General features: G+C 42.3%; 1 protein-coding gene across 1 annotated transcript in view; it reads right to left on the reverse strand.

The window, feature by feature from the left end:
- Positions 1 to 13,832, reverse strand: part of LOC142660744 (receptor-interacting serine/threonine-protein kinase 2-like) — a 43,718-nt gene extending 29,886 nt beyond the window's left edge. Inside the window, exons 1-2 of the mRNA XM_075837571.1 lie at positions 13,723 to 13,832; positions 1,587 to 1,817 (exon numbers count right to left, since the gene is read on the reverse strand). Of these exons, the coding sequence (XP_075693686.1) occupies positions 1,587 to 1,783 (197 nt within the window). The 5' untranslated portion in view covers positions 1,784 to 1,817; positions 13,723 to 13,832. The remainder of the gene's footprint in view (positions 1 to 1,586; positions 1,818 to 13,722) is intronic.
- Positions 13,833 to 16,119: the final 2,287 nt, after the last annotated feature.

A 16,119-nucleotide genomic window follows, 5' to 3' on the forward strand; every position in this document is an offset into this window, starting at 1 on the left:
TGTTACATAGGATTGCAGGTAACATCTACTACATTATACCTTTACCCTGGGTGAATAATCTATTATTCAGCAAATGCTTCCGCATTTTTCTTAGGTTTCAAATTTTGGTAATTAGGTTTTAAAATACACTTATATTTTTTTAATAATATTTTTTACAAATACTTATTATCATTCCTTTTGCTAGCAAACCCGTGTAATGGGTTTTCTATACTAGTATATGTATATGCCAGTACATTAGACTGTGTACTGATAGTATGTCATAACAACAGGAAATATGGTCAGAAAGCCGTGGGGTCCTTCAATGGACCCTGAGCTGACCGCCCAAAGAAGGTATGTTCCTCGATCGTGTCACAGGGATTCCCTGTGATGCAATCAAAGGGGGTTCCCCTTCTCATTTTCCTTTGAATGCCGCGATCAGCTTTGATCGCTGCATTCAAGGGGTTGAGGGTAGAGATCAGAGGTTTCTTTGATCCCTGCCGTTAGAACAGGTCTGCGGCTGTGTATTACAGCCGTTCCCCGCTTCTGATCATGCGGGCACACTTTCTGTGCCCGTGCGATCAACATAACGTTTATGCTCGTAATGATGCGGCAACTTCCAGCCGCTCATGTTGAGCATAGACGTCAAACTACGTTAACCAGGTAAGAAAACTTTTAAAACATCCCCTTTAAGGTGCGCTCTTTAAAGAGGGTTTGTCACCAGATTATAAGTGCCCTATCTCCTACCTACTCTGATAGGCGCTGTAATGTAAATAACAACAGTGTTTATTTGTTTTTTAAAACGAATATTTTTGAGCAAGTTATGAACAATTTTAGATTTAGTGGGCGTTGTAAAGAGAAGTGTATGACGCTGACCAATCAGTGTCATACACGTCTCTTCATTCATGGCCAGCTTCTTTCACTGCACAGCGTGATCTCGCGAGATCACGCTGTGCTGTCACTTACTCACACATTAACTTTACCGAAGTGTCTTGAGAGTGAATACACATCGCCTCCAGCCAGGATGTGATGTCTATTCACACTCCCGACACTTCGTTAAAGTTTCTGTGGGACTTACTCACACAGCACAGCGTAATCTCGCGAGATCACGCTGTGCTGTCATTCACAGCGTGATCTCGTGAAGTGTTGGGAGTGTGAATAGACATCACATTCTGGCTGGAGGCAATGTCTATTGACTCTCAAGACACTTCGGTAAAGTTAATGTATCAGCACAGTGTGATCTCGCGAGATGAAGCAAGCTGGGCTGGAATGAAAAGAAGTGTTTGACACTGATTGGTCAGCGTCATACACTTCTCTTTACAATGCCCACTTGGTCAAAAGTTAAAAAACGCCCACTAATTAGCATAAATCTAAAATTGCACATAACTTGCTCAAAAATAATCGTTTTTCAAAATAAAAACCACTGTTGTTATTTACATTACAGCGCCGATCAGATTATGTAGGAGACAGGGCACTTATAATGTGGTGACAGAGCCTCTTTAAGGATAGCTCTAGTTTTTATAGTTGAACCAAACATTCTACAAGTACCTCCAAATGTTATGATCAGTCAGAGAATATATTATCAGAGATCTCCTGTGGGCTCAGCTTACCTTTCATTCCGTTCAGCCAAAGCCAAGAGTTTTATGAAGACAGAGGAGCCAGTGGGTGCGTGGGTGGATTTATAGACGTATTCTGTGCTTGTCTTCACTATCTGGTAGGTCTTGAGGTCCCTCGGACTGATGACAGGTAGTGACATTTCTGACATATACAGTGGAGTCGTCCCAGATAATAGGATTCCAGAGCACATAGGGTTCCTTAAATTATGCAACTACATGGTTTTTCTGGGAAGCAGCACGGTCAGTGATGAAATAAAAAACATAAGAAAAACAAAGAAAAAACATGGTCAGTTAGCAGAAAATAGACATCTTTTTGCTACAATCACAGTTATGCCTTTTTAAAAGAAACAGTTTTCAAAACATATTCACTGCCGTGATACTGCATGTAAAAATAATGACAACATGGTCTATGGGCTTATCCTTTCCCTTTGATTGGGCTGAGCTGCAATACCAGACACAGCCATGGACAAGGGTGGCGCTATTTCTGAAAAAAATAAAATAAATTCTTATCTCATACAACCACTTTAAATCTTTTTTTGGCTTGTTGAGCACCACCTGAGGGATGACTACACTACATTTCACTGGTCTACAGTTTCTCTGTACTGCAATTTGAAGGGTTTTTACCCTATAAAGCTGGGGCTACACATACAGTATATTCTTATCTCACATGCGACTTTGTGCAGCTCAGTAAAGATAAAAATCCAGTGTTGTATGCCGGGACATCAGATATTTAGCCCGATCCAATCCTCAGTCCACAGATATGGATCTCAACGAATGCAGGAAGGCAATTCTAAACAAGTTTGCGGAGCAGATACCCAAGTCAATGCATTAAACATAAACAGGATGCACCCTTTAGATACCTCACATATTTAGGCTTTGATCATAATCCATTCCCAACGTCCAACAGATGTAATTATTCTCTAATTAATTTCAAAACACAGATGATTAATTAACTGACAGGATTGCTAAATACTGAATCTCCACCAACTCCCCTTAGGCCAGGATTACACTGAGACTTCTTGTAGCACTACTGAATGTTTTTAATTATTGAGCTACAGCTGCAGTCCAAGTGAATAGATGGAGTTGCATGCAATCTTGTGGACTGCAGCTGTCACTTAATAGTTAAAATCAATCAGTAGCGCTACAAAAAGTCTCAGTGTAGCCCAGGCCCTTACTCCTAAGTTATAGACTGTATGTCTATTATCTGAAACACTAGAGAATTGCCACCCTTAAAAGAGAACCTATCACCTCTTTTTACATTTCTACTTTTATTACCTTTTTTATTATTCTTTATTATTATTATTATTATTATTATTATTCTTTATTATATTATTATTATTATTATTATATATTCTTTATTATTATTTATTATTTAATATTATATTATTAATTATACTTTTATTATTCTATTTGTATTACCCATCAAATAACGATTCCGGAGCACCTTTTCTTATAACCGTGTTGTGCCATGCCTCTGTTATTCCTCTTTGAAATGTATGTTAACATTCCCCTTGTTAAAGGGGCGTGTCCCTACACACCCTAGTACTGTCCAATCAGAGCTGACAATGTAGAATCACAACTTACACACATGTAGAGTAAGTATATCCATATATGTTTGATTGGTGAGGATCTGTCTAATGGGATCCCACCAATTGCAGGAACGGAGGTCTTATGTCTACCATTGTACAGATCAGAGAGGAGAGGGGACGACTGGATGCACTTTATAATAAAGAAACAGTCTAGACATTTGGGGGGATGGAAATTGGTCAGGAAGGAAACATATGACAGCATCCGTGACACACTTTGTGTTCAAGGAGTTATGGATAATGTAACATAGTGCCAATTTGTGTAATTTGCTTAGAGTGTGCATTTTAAACAGACACCCCAATCAGAGTTTTGGGGCACAGTTGAACAGGTGCAGAAGCATCCACAGAACTATTTTCAATAGTCTATCCATCTGTCCTGGTGAAATACTCCCTTTAAAGGGGTACTTAGATCATATTTAATATGCATGTAAAAAGCATCCCAATTTCATGTCGCTTATTTTTTGTTTTTGTTTATAGAACCTGTACTATTGATGTCAATGAAGCGGTGGTCCTAGAAATAGGCAGAAATATTCCACACCTGTACAGTAAGTCAACTGGCATTGATACAATAGTGGCACCTAGTATAGAAATCCCCTACTCTACTGGTAAATGAAAGTGTTGGGCGCTCTTCACATCACATTTTTGAACTGCATTTATCGTGTACATCGGGAAAGCTCTCGACATACATAAAAAACGGCTATAAATAGGGCTTCATTAGCCCGATGGAGGACAAGAGTGTATATTTTGGCCTCTTTCAGGCTGGTATACGACCATTTTTTTTTTAAGGTTGGTATAGCACAGTATACTATACGATTCCATTCTAAAGTAACCGCAAAAAAATAAATATTTTATCATGGGAGCCTATGGTGACGAATGCCTCTGTCAGGCAGCGGTCACGGATATATGTTAAACGTAAACGTTGGGAATCTCCAGCGACATAACAGTCCATATATGGACAGTTACATCGCTGGAGCTTCATGCACAGCTGCTCTCTGTCTGGGGAAGCTCCCAAAGTCACTGTCCATATATAGACAGTAACGTCAGGAGCTTCCCCGGGGCCTGAGTCCACGGGCAGAGCGGTTTTTGATTCTTCATCTGTCCAGGGACACCGCTGCTCAAGCTCCTGACGTAACTGTCCATATAGGAGTTTTCCCAGGTCCAGTCCCTGGGCGACATATCCAACTGTATGCCAGTGGGATACGTTTTGGCCTTTGGTTGGAGGTATACATCAGGAATACTTACGCCAGAAGATATGTGAGGGGGCCTTAGCTAACAGGTAGTTGGCAGAGATGGTGATGACTTAAGGCCCTTTTACACTGGCCAACACTTGGCAGGTACAGCAGGCGCCGATCAACGAGTCATCGTTGATTGGCGCTCGCTTGCTCCTGTCACACGGAGCTATGAATGGGGACGATCGGTCGTTACTCCAATCGCTCTTCCCCATCCATTATTACCATGTCGGCAGCACGTCTCCCTGTTCATACAGGGGGATGTGCTGCTGACAACAATAATATTTCACTTTTTTAAAACGATACGATCAGCAGATGATCGAGCGTTTGCTTGTTCATCTGCTGATCGGTCCCCTGTTTACACAGGGCAATTATCGTCAACGAGCGTTATATTAACACTCGTCTGCCAGATAATCGTCCTGTATAAAACCCCCTTAAGCTCAGTGCCTCGTGATTTCTCTTGTGATCACAGAGTTAGAAGATGTCACTGATGAGTCAACAGCTCAATAAAAACTGAAAAAACATTTCAGTTAACTGAAATCTGTAGCAAGAGGTTATGACCTTCCTGGGAGATTTCACTATCAGTGACTAAGTCTTGTCTCTGCTTCATGTGACAAAAGTTCACGTTACAGCTTCCATCCCACAAAAAGACCCTGGGGATCAAAATAGTCAAAAATGTATTTTAATCTGGCAGAACAATCCTGCACTGTACAAAAATAGACCTCCGGTATTGTAATCCTAAAGTACCATTAGCCCCAAAGTTTGAGGATCCAGATGTAGGAAGCCAAGTTCATAAACATAGAGGTGATCGATAACAGTTGGATTCTACACAGGAGCCACTCTCAGCCAAGCCGTCAGTCGAGCTGACCTGACGGATTTGGCTTTGACGGCATGAAACAACTTCTATGTATACAGAATACATAGAAGCTTTATCTCAAAAAGTAAAACATTATTTTAATAAAGACCAATTTAGAACTTGATTAAAATCCCATAATACATTGTTTTATTATAAATAAATGAATTTAAAAAAGAATGCAAAGACGGATCCAACTGAGACGGAAACACATCCATAGCCATCCGCAATTGCGAAAGCGCCCATAAACCTCTAAGGGGGAGTCCGTGCCACAATTGCGGACAAGAATAGGACATGCTCTACATTTTGCGGATCATGTCTACGGCACGGACACATATCTGTAAATATACGAAAAGGTGTTCCGTGTAGAAAATGAATGGGTCCGCACTGTCATCTGTAAATAGGGAACCGTAATTACGGATGAAAACTATGGTCGTGTGCAAGGGGCCTCAATCAGGGTGAACAAGGTTATAGGTTTTTGAAATTGTATCTGGAAGGTGCAAAAAAAAAAAAAGAAGACAAAAAATAAATTAAAATATATGAAAAGATGATTTTTTAAAAAATAAATAAAACGTGATTCTCCTCAGTAAGACATGCTGAGTACGTGCCTGATTATATTGGAGGAGAGTGAGTAAAATTTCCATTATGTGTCACCATTGTGTTTAAACTTATAACAGGATATTGAGATTCTGGGTAATATTCGGACTTCCTTCCACCCTGGAGTGAACATAATATTATTCCTTCTACAACCTCAATTCTAAAATCTATGATGAAAAAAATGGATTCTAATGCTAAAATTATTATGGAATATATGTAATTACCTAAAATAGTCAGACAGAATACATGGAAACAGTGGAAGAATCACATTAATATAAGATGAAATAGCATAAAGTCTTCCTTTGGCTGACCATTGGGAATTACATGTAAATATGGTAATGACCCTCGTACTAAAGGCCCATACACATGGCCATATTATGGATCTGTGTCGTATGTATCCTTAATACAACGCCCATATATCTTATGCTCCCATACTGGCCCTGTTTTCGTCAGATTTTATAAAAAAAGAAGGTTTCTTCTAACAGATTCACACAGAATCGTGGCATTCTCCTTCACATGCTATATAGGAGGCAATGCTTCTAGAAGTTGCAAAAACCCAGCCCGCCATTAAGCTAGTAGCCGAAACTGTAGGCACTTACAACATTGTTACCCACCCACTACCGCAGCGGCCACCATTGTATAATGTTAAGAGCATGATGCTCTCTTGGGGTATTTTTACAGGGGGTAGATTTGATGCAGAAAAATCTGCGACTGAAAACCCATCCCTCACATCTGAATAGGGGTGTTTCTGCAGTAGGTGCATGGATTTCGTCGAGCCTCATTCAGATGAATGGGACAAATGCAGACATTTCTGCAACAAATCTGCCGTGTGAAAAATATACCCTTACAGCAAATTCTTTCTGACTATGGACCAGAATGCAACAGGACTCAGCAGTAAAAAAGCATAAGGCCAAATGCGCACCATGCGTATTATGTGCAGACTTGCCACACGTATTTTCCTGCAGCAAATCCGCAGCGTAATACAGTACCAGCAAAGTGAATGAGATTCCAAGTAAACTCATCTACATGTTGCAGAATTTTTCCTGCGGTGCATATTTTAAAATTCACAGCATGCCAATTTATCTTGCATTTTCGCCTGCGAATTGTATCTGACAAGTTTATTAAAAAAAAACACACCAAAATCCACAGAATGAAACCGCGCCTTTCCGCATCGTAATTTAAAAAACGCACCTAAAAACGCATTAAAAAAATGTACTACAAGGGCTAATCCACACGTGGCGTAAATACTGTGGATTTTCCGCAACGTATTTTGTTACGGAAAATCCACAGCATAATACAGTAGCAGAGGAGTGAATGAGATTTCAAGCAAAATCTCATCCACAGGCTGCGTACCTGATATGCGGAGATTCTGCACGCAAATTGACCTGCGGTGCGATTTTTTAAGCCGCAGCATGTCAATTATGTTAGTGGAATCGCCGCTATTTTGTTGTGGGTTTTCCCCATTTAATTTAATGGGGATCTAAAACCCGCAACAAACTCTTGAAGGGTTGCGACTTTTGAGGCAGAATCGCAACTATTACGCCATAAAAATCGCAACTTAGAAAAAAACAAAACGTATACTTAATTCTGACGTACCACAGGCCGGCCTCCTGGGATGACGTTTCATCCTATGTGACGGCAGCTGCAGCCAATCACGGGCTGTAGCGGCAGTCACATGGGATGAAACGTCATCCCAGGAGGCCGACCTTGATCACGTCAGAGAGCTGGCCTCCTGGGATGACAATTCATCCCATGTGACCGCCGCTGCAATCCAATCACAGGCTGCAGCGGTCTCCTGGGATGAAACGTCATACCAGGAGGCAGGCCTGCCAGAAGGCCGGTTGATTCTACAGTTTTCCGCAGCGGACATTCCGGACGAAAAACTGCACCACAATTTGGTGCGGTTTTTCGCCTGAAATTCCCTGCGGACACTTCACTATGGATTTAAGCAGCAGTCGGCAAATAGGCAAACATCATTTTAAGATTCAACTTAATACATCAAATATTACTAGCACGGCCTACAAAACATGTCCTCTCATATAAGAAATTCCCAGGGGTGATGTTTTGTAGGACGATTGTAACCCTTCAGATATGTGGTCCTCACAACCCTTTGGGTTTGTGGGCTTTTTATTTCTTTATGGCTTTTTTGTGACATATGAGCCCTAGGTTTCATTTAATGAAATGAATAACTGCTAAACTTGATAAAGTTTATGACGCGAGAACGGGAGAAGTGACTGAGGACTGTTCTCAAGGATTGTGGTTATATTTGCGTATATGGAGCATATACATTGAAATGAACACATGCATAGTAATCTATCAAATAAATCAGAGCTAGAGGAACAAGCAGATACATATAAGATGTTACAAACTTTGAATATGTCCAGTACCATGGAAAGCCCCTTTAAAATCCGCATCAGACTTGTATGAAAATGACAAAATATTACTAAAGGGACATTTATGACAAATAATGGAAACAGAAAGCAGCAGATGTTTCCTTTCATCTACATATTTGGTCACATCTTTTTTTTCGGATCGGGATTGCGAGTCGTGGGGATACATTAGTCAATATCAAATAAATAATTCTTCCCATGACTAATCCTTTTATCATTCCAGGACTATTGTGGTGCTTATTTCCAAATGAAATTAGTTGTACATCTGAATTTATTGTATAACTTTAGTTATTAGTTTTGTTTTCTTTTCATAATCACATACAACCTCTACTTTAGGTTTAGATAAACTTGTAGGCCTAACCGTGTGCCGCCCATGTCCCATCCTTGATACATGGAAAGATAAGACGTACTATATTTCCATGGATCGGAGAGTTGGGTCCGTGAAAACGTGATTCACCCGCTAAAGTGAATGGGTCTGTGAAAACTAAAGGGTGCCAAAACGGCCTGACTGGCACTCTGTGGCGTGCAACTGGCCGTAGTGTTTCTTTTGAACTGCAGTCACAGACCCTGGTTGTGAGTGGTGCATTTAGTAACCCCTGTTTTTTTCCATCCTACTACCTTACTACAACAGTTAGAATAACACAGCAGCCATGAGTATGCAACTATCTGCCACAAACTATGTATGCCCCAAGGGAGCAACGCAAGTATGTGCTTTTACAAGAACATTTACTTTGACAACATAACGTTCTTAGCGCCAGCCAGTGATGTTTTCTTAGCTTCCGGGACATTCGATTTCAGTTAAAATACTTAAATAAAAATCACAACTTGCAGAGATATTTAGTTGTACAGGACAAAGGTTCCTGCACCCGCCGCAATTGCGACATCTCTACAGCTGTCAAATTTCCAATGAGCAATGATCAGATGGTTTATTATTAAATCTGCAGTCTTCAAAGTGGAAGTAACTGTTCACTATACCAGGGATGTTCCTCATTTTCTGCTTTACAGAAGCACAGTGAAATTACTTTTATATTGTTCCAACCTGGGAAGACAAATGATTTATAATGTACACAACCGTATGACGGATCCATGTAAATTAGGCGCCTGTTAACTACACACTATATGGAGGCCCATGTAACCCATGAGAAAAAAAAATGGTGGCATATTCCAACGTATGCCGTATTATGGAGGTATTTTCCTCTCTGAGAGGGGAGGAGGGAACTGTATAAATATCTATCTATTTATCTATCCAATATCTATATGTTGAATGAATATCTATCTATCTATCTATCTATCTATCTATCTATCTATCTATCTATCTATCTATCTATCTATCTATCTATCTATCTATCTACGCAGCACACAAGAAAATGGCAACAGCACACTGTGAACACTAATGCCACCTAAGCCACTAAATATAAATAAATATGCATTACTGATAAATCTAATTACAATAGGGAGGTTCTTAGCGCACATTTTGATCAAATTGTGTGAGCTCACCTGCCACGACAGGACGACCTCTATGAGGTGGGAACCTACGCTGCACATACACCCAGTACTGGGACTAAACCTACATATTCTTGGGGATGGTAGGAACCAGCATTAACCCCTTAATGACCAGCCTATTTTAAACCTTAATGACCAAGCCATTTTTTAAGTTTTTCCATCGTCGCATTCCAAGAGCTATAACCTTTTTATTTTTGCGTCGACATAGCTGTATAAGGTCTTGTTTTTTGCGGGACAAGTTGTATTTTTTAATAGCACCATTTTGGGGGACATATTATTTATTGATTAACTTTTATTAACTTTTATTTGGGGGGAAATAGAAAAAAACCTGAAATTTCACCACTATTTTTCGCGTCTTAAATCTACGCCGTTTACCGTATGATATAAGTAACACAATAACTTTATTCAGCGGATTGTTACGATTGCAACGATACCAAATTTGTATAGTTTTTGTATGTTTTACTACTTTTACACGGTAAAAACGCTTTTTTTTCAAAATTATTTGTTTTTGTCTCTCCATATTTGAAGAGCCGTAACGTTTTTATTTTTTCGCCGATGCAGTTGTGTGAGGGCTTTTTTTTTGCGGGATGACTTGTAGTTTTTATTGGTACCATTTTGGAGTAGATGCGACTTTTTGATCACTTTTTATCAAATTTTTTTAAAGTCAGGATTCACAGAAAACAGCAATTTTTCCATAGTTTTTTATTAAATTTTTTACGGCGTTCACCGCGCGGGTTAAATAATGTAATAGATTTATAGTCGGGGTCGTTACGGACGCGGCGATATCAAATATGTATATCTTTTTAACTTTATTTTGTTTTTTAATAGTAAAGCATTTTGTAAGGGGAAAAGCTGGGTTTTTCATTTTTTTCACATTTTTTTTAAAATTAACTTTATGAAACTTTTTTTTTACTTTTTTACTAGGCCCACTAGTCCCACTAGGGGACTTTAATATGCGATTCTGCGATCGCATTTATAATACACTGCAATACTTTTGTATTGCAGTGTATTACTTTATTAGGCCTTTATTAGGCCCCCGGCTGCCATTGGAGACACAGACACTCGGCGATCGTATCGCCGGGTGTCGGTGGGGGAGAGAGGGAGCTCCCTCCCTCTCTCCAAAACCACTCAGATGCGGTGCTCGCTATTGAGCGCCGCATCTGAGGGGTTAAACGGGTGAGATCGATACTTATATCGATCTCACCCGGCAGAGCAGGGACGCTGCCAGCCCTCAGCTACCTCTGGCAGCTGAGAGCAGGGAGATTTGACAGCTCCCTGCTCTGTTTACTTATTCCGATGCCGCAACGTAAAAAGTCTATGGCATCGGAATAAGGCCCGTTAGTGACCGACGTAAAAAGACTATGGGCCGGTCACTAACGGGTTAATCTAATTAAAATCACCCAGGGCAGAATGGGAGGAGTGCAAGATCAAAAAATGGAGGCAGTCACTAACCCCACATATATGAATCACATAAACAACATAAAACTTTGAACAGCACGTACCTACAATCCATCCCCAGATATATGTAGGTTTAGTCCCAGTTCTCGATGTATGAGCAGCGTTAGGGACCCGCCTTATATTGTGTGATTCATATATGTGGAGTTAGTGACTGCCTCCTTTTTTGATCCTGCACTCTTCCCTTTCTGCCCTGGGTGATTTTAATTAGTTTAATGCTGGTTCCTACCATCCCCAGATATATGTAGGCTTACTCCCAGTTCTGGGTGTATGTGCAGCATAGGTTCCCACCTCATAGAGGTCGCCTTGTTGTGGCAGGTGGGCTCACACAATTTGATCAAAATGTGCGCTAAGAACCTCCCTTTTGTAAGTAGATTTACTGTGCTGTATAAATTTGCAGTCACAGGCGTTCTTGCACCTGTATACACGTTTTGTTTCATTTTGTTGGAATGTGCCGTTCAAACCTTTGTGTTGTTTATGTGATTTATCTATCTCATATCTATCTATCTGTAATGTCCGTGGCTGCGGGCCGTCAGCTCCAATCTCCCCCTGACAGCCGCAGACACGAGTCGGTGACCGCTGGCCCCCGCTCCTCCTCAGGAGACACCAGCGCTCGCGTCCACTCACCTCAGCCGGATCTTAAAGGGGCAGCGCACACACCGGATTTCTGATGAACTTGAACCCGTGAGTACCCTGGACTATAAGAGGGCTCCAGTCCCCTGCTTCTATGCCTGAGGATTGTTGATGTTTCCAAGTTTGTCTATGTGATGGCCTCCTACTGGTTTCCTGTTCCTGTTCCTGAGACTCGATCGTCCACCCTAATGGCAGTCGATCGCATGAAACGGAAGGCTGACACAAGGAAAAGAGAACCTCCTCAGTTTCTTCCAGGCACAAAGGTCTGGCTGTCTTCTAGGAATATCCGAATGAGGGTGCCGTCGTGCAAATTTGCTCCCTGGTTCCTCGGACCATTCGAGATCCTGCAGCAGATCAACCCTGTCGCCTACAAGCTTCGGCTGCCTCCTACCCTCAGGATCCTCAACTCCTTCCATGTCGCCCTCCTGAAACCGGTGGTTCTGAACCGCTATACCAAGACTCCTAGCCCTGCGGTTGCCTCCAGTGGCCCTTCGGACACCTTTGAGGTTAAGGAGATCTTGGACACCAAGAAAGTGAGAGGAAAAACTTTTTATTTTGGTGGATTGGAGGGGGTTTGGTCCTGAAGAGAGGTCCTGGGAGCCAGAGGAGAACCACAATGCCCCTACTCTTCTGAAAAAGTTTCTCTCTCGCTCTGGTCCCAAGAAGAGGGGGCGTAAAAGGGGGGATACTGTAATGTCCGTGGCTGCGGGCCGTCAGCTTCAATCTCCCCCTGATAGCCGCAGCCACGAGTCGGCGAGCGCTGGCCCCAGCCTCCTCCTCAGGAGACGCCAGCGCTCGTGTCCACTCACCTCAGCCGGATCCCATAGGGTGCGCGCGCACGCTCGTGCCAGCTCTTAAAGGACTTCTGATCAACTTGAACCCGTGAGTACCCTGGACTATAAGAGAGCTCCAGTCCACTGCTTCTATACCGGAGTGTTGTTGATGTTTCCTAAGTTTATCTATGTGATGGCCTCCTAGTGTTTTCCTGCTCCTGTTCCCTGCTATCCTGGTCGAGCACTGTGCTGTGCCAAAGTCGTGTCGTGCTGTATCCCACGTCTGACCTGCTTCACCTCGCCTGACGGCTACCTGCTGCCTAGTCCCAGCCGAGCCTGCCCTGCTGCTGTCCAAGCTGTCACAGGTACCTATACGAACTATAGACATTGACCTGCACCCTGTTGGCCAGATGCATTACCGCCAAGGAGGTACAGCCCAGTGGGTCCACAGACCCTTCGTGACACTATCTCATATCTATCTATAAGAAATCCAAAAATGTGAACAGCACATTCTAGAAAAATGAAACAAAACGTGTATACAGGTGCCAGAACGCCTGTGACTGCAAATTCATACAGCACACAAAAAAATGGCGACAGCATACTGCGAACTCTAATGCCACCCAAGCCACTAAATATAAATAAATATGCATTACTGCTAAATCTACTTACATGATGATGCAGGAAGGGGTTAATATTAAATGTATAGCAGTATTATTGAGTCATTGTATAACACTGTTATTTTATTACTTTATGTATGAAGTTACTTGGTCACTGTATGTTGGTATTATTTGGCACTGTATGGTGGTATTTACATTTTGTGTCGCTGCTGCTTCCTTTTTTTTAGACAACTGTTTGGAAGTGTTATTTGGCCAACATATGGCACTGTTATTTAGGCTCCATCCTATATGGGGCTGCTGATAAGAATGCATTGAATGGTATAGTTGTTTATACCCTGTATGACAGTACAGAGGGTACCGCACAGGGCACCATTTAAGCCAAGGCCGGACTTAATTAGAAACTTAGAAAACTCAAAATTTTTGGGCAAGATCCTTACAATGCTCCTAAAAGACAAGTTAACATACTATTTATACAGGTAATTGTGACAACTCACCAAGAAACTGTCCTGTTCTGAACGCTGCTAGGACCAAGTCACAGAAAGACGTGAGATGTTACCCTGGAAAAGCAAGTAAATAGCCAGCAGTGTGTGACACTGAGACACAGCCATCTCATCGACACACCCACCCTGCGTGTATGCCTCGAAATTCCCCTAGTCTATGTTTGCTTGTTTTTTTTTTATTAAAGAGGCAGTGTCGGAAAAAGAGAAATACAGTGACCAGAAAAAAGTTCACCCCTCCCCACTTTCAGCACTTCGCTCTAAAGCTACCCCGTGGAAAGAAGAACTTGTGGTTTGCTTAACCCATTGAACAATCAAACACCTTACACTCGGCTCACCGGGGTGAAGGATCAACAATGTGGCAGAATTATCAGTTCGTATGAGAGAATCTGATCCAATTTTTTGACAATGTTTAAAACACACCAGCAAACCGAAACATATCGGAAAAAAAGAGGAAAAAAACTCATGTCCAGATGCAATATAAATTTTTGTGGTATATTGTGGTGGCGGCACTGTATAGCATTATTATTTAGACACCTATATGAAAGGGTTATTTGGTGGTACCTGTTCTTATGGTTTGGGCCATACAGTATTTTATACTGTATGGCCCTTATATTCAGCACATACCATGTGAGGGGGAGCATACAGAAGATACTGCATAAGGCACCATCCAAAGTAAGGCCGGCCCTGCCTATGGGTCCCATGAAATCGCATATAGTTACATATAGCCTCAAGAGACACGCAGGACTCGCTGACACTGAGCCCGTCAGTCCCGCTGACATGACGGATTCAGGTCTAAGGCTGGGTTCACACGACCTATTTTCAGACGTAAACGAGGCGTATTATGCCTCGTTTTACGTCTGAAAATAGGGCTGCAATACGTCGGCAAACATCTGCCCATTCATTTGAATGGGTTTGCCGACGTACTGTGCAGACAACCTGTAATTTACGCGTCGTTGTTTGACAGCTGTCAAACGACGACGCTTAAATGGACTGCCTCGGCAAAGAAGTGCAGGGCACTTCTTTGCCACGTAATTTGAGCTGTTCTTCATTGAACTCAATGAAGCACAGCTCAAGATTTACGAGCGTCTCAGACGCCTCGTAAATTACGAGGAGGAGCATTTACGTGTGAAACGAGGCAGCTGTAAACAGTCTGTCTTTTCACACGTAAATGCCTCTCATCGTGTGAACATACCCTAAGTGCACGATACAGCTACTCTGTATACAGGGTACAAAGCGGCTGGATCTCAAAAAGTAAAAATAATTCTTAATAAAAAGAATTTAGAAAGTTGCCCAACTCTCTGATATATATATATATATAATATATATATATATAATCAATTTCAAAGGTGAACATAGCCTTTAATTTCCCTAAGGCTGGGTTCACACGACCTATTTTCAGACGTAAACGAGGCGTATTATGCCTCGTTTTACGTCTGAAAATAGGGCTACAATACGTCGGCAAACATCTGCCCATTCATTTGAATGGGTTTGCCGACGTACTGTGCAGACAACCTGTCATTTACGCGTCGTCGTTTGACAGCTGTCAAACGACGATGCGTAAAAATACAGCCTTGTCAAAAGAAGTGCAGGACACTTATATACATTATATGCAGGGCACTTCTTTCAGACGTAATTTGAGCCGTACTTCATTGAACTCAATGAAGAGCAGCTCAAAATTTACGGCTGTCAGAGAAGCCTCGCAAAATGCGAGGAGGAGCGATTACATCTGAAATGAGGCAGCTGTTTTCTCCTGAAAACAGTCTGTCATTTCAGACGTAAATGCCTGCTATCGTGTGCTCATACCCTTAGAGTGTTTTTGGTTAGGCCTGTTATGTTACCAACTGGTTCCGCAACCTTATTGCAGGAGTCATTATTTGTTAGATTGTTTGCCACTCAGTGGCGTAACTACCGCGGTAGCAGCAGTAGCGGCTGCTACGGGGCCCGGGGCTTGAGGGGGCCCGGTGGCGCCGCTAGCAGCCGTTATGGCTACTACAGCGGTAGCGTCGCTACTGTGGGGCCCGCGACGCCGAGACTTACACAGGCCCTCTCATGCCTGTAGGTGTCGCTAGCACCGGAGGGGGCCCCAGTGCTAGCGGCAGCCAAACACATGTATTAGCACTGAATGGCCGGGCATGTTCCGTGCCTGACCATCCAGTGCCTTACAATGACACTGATTGGCTAGCGGCGCGATGACATCATCGCGCCGCTTCCATGCTTAGAAGGTGCTGATTGGCGGGGCAAGTCATTCTGCCCCGCCAATCAGCGTCATTGGAGGACGCTCGTTCAGCTCCTGCAGACATGCTCAGAAGAGAGCATGTCTGCATCGCCAGTGAACAGCGTGGGAACCGGAGAATGTGAGTATGTCAAGTTTTTGTTTTTTCCCCCTCATAA

This window comes from Rhinoderma darwinii, chromosome 9, assembly GCF_050947455.1.
Source record: "Rhinoderma darwinii isolate aRhiDar2 chromosome 9, aRhiDar2.hap1, whole genome shotgun sequence".
Classification (NCBI taxonomy): domain Eukaryota; kingdom Metazoa; phylum Chordata; class Amphibia; order Anura; family Rhinodermatidae; genus Rhinoderma; species Rhinoderma darwinii.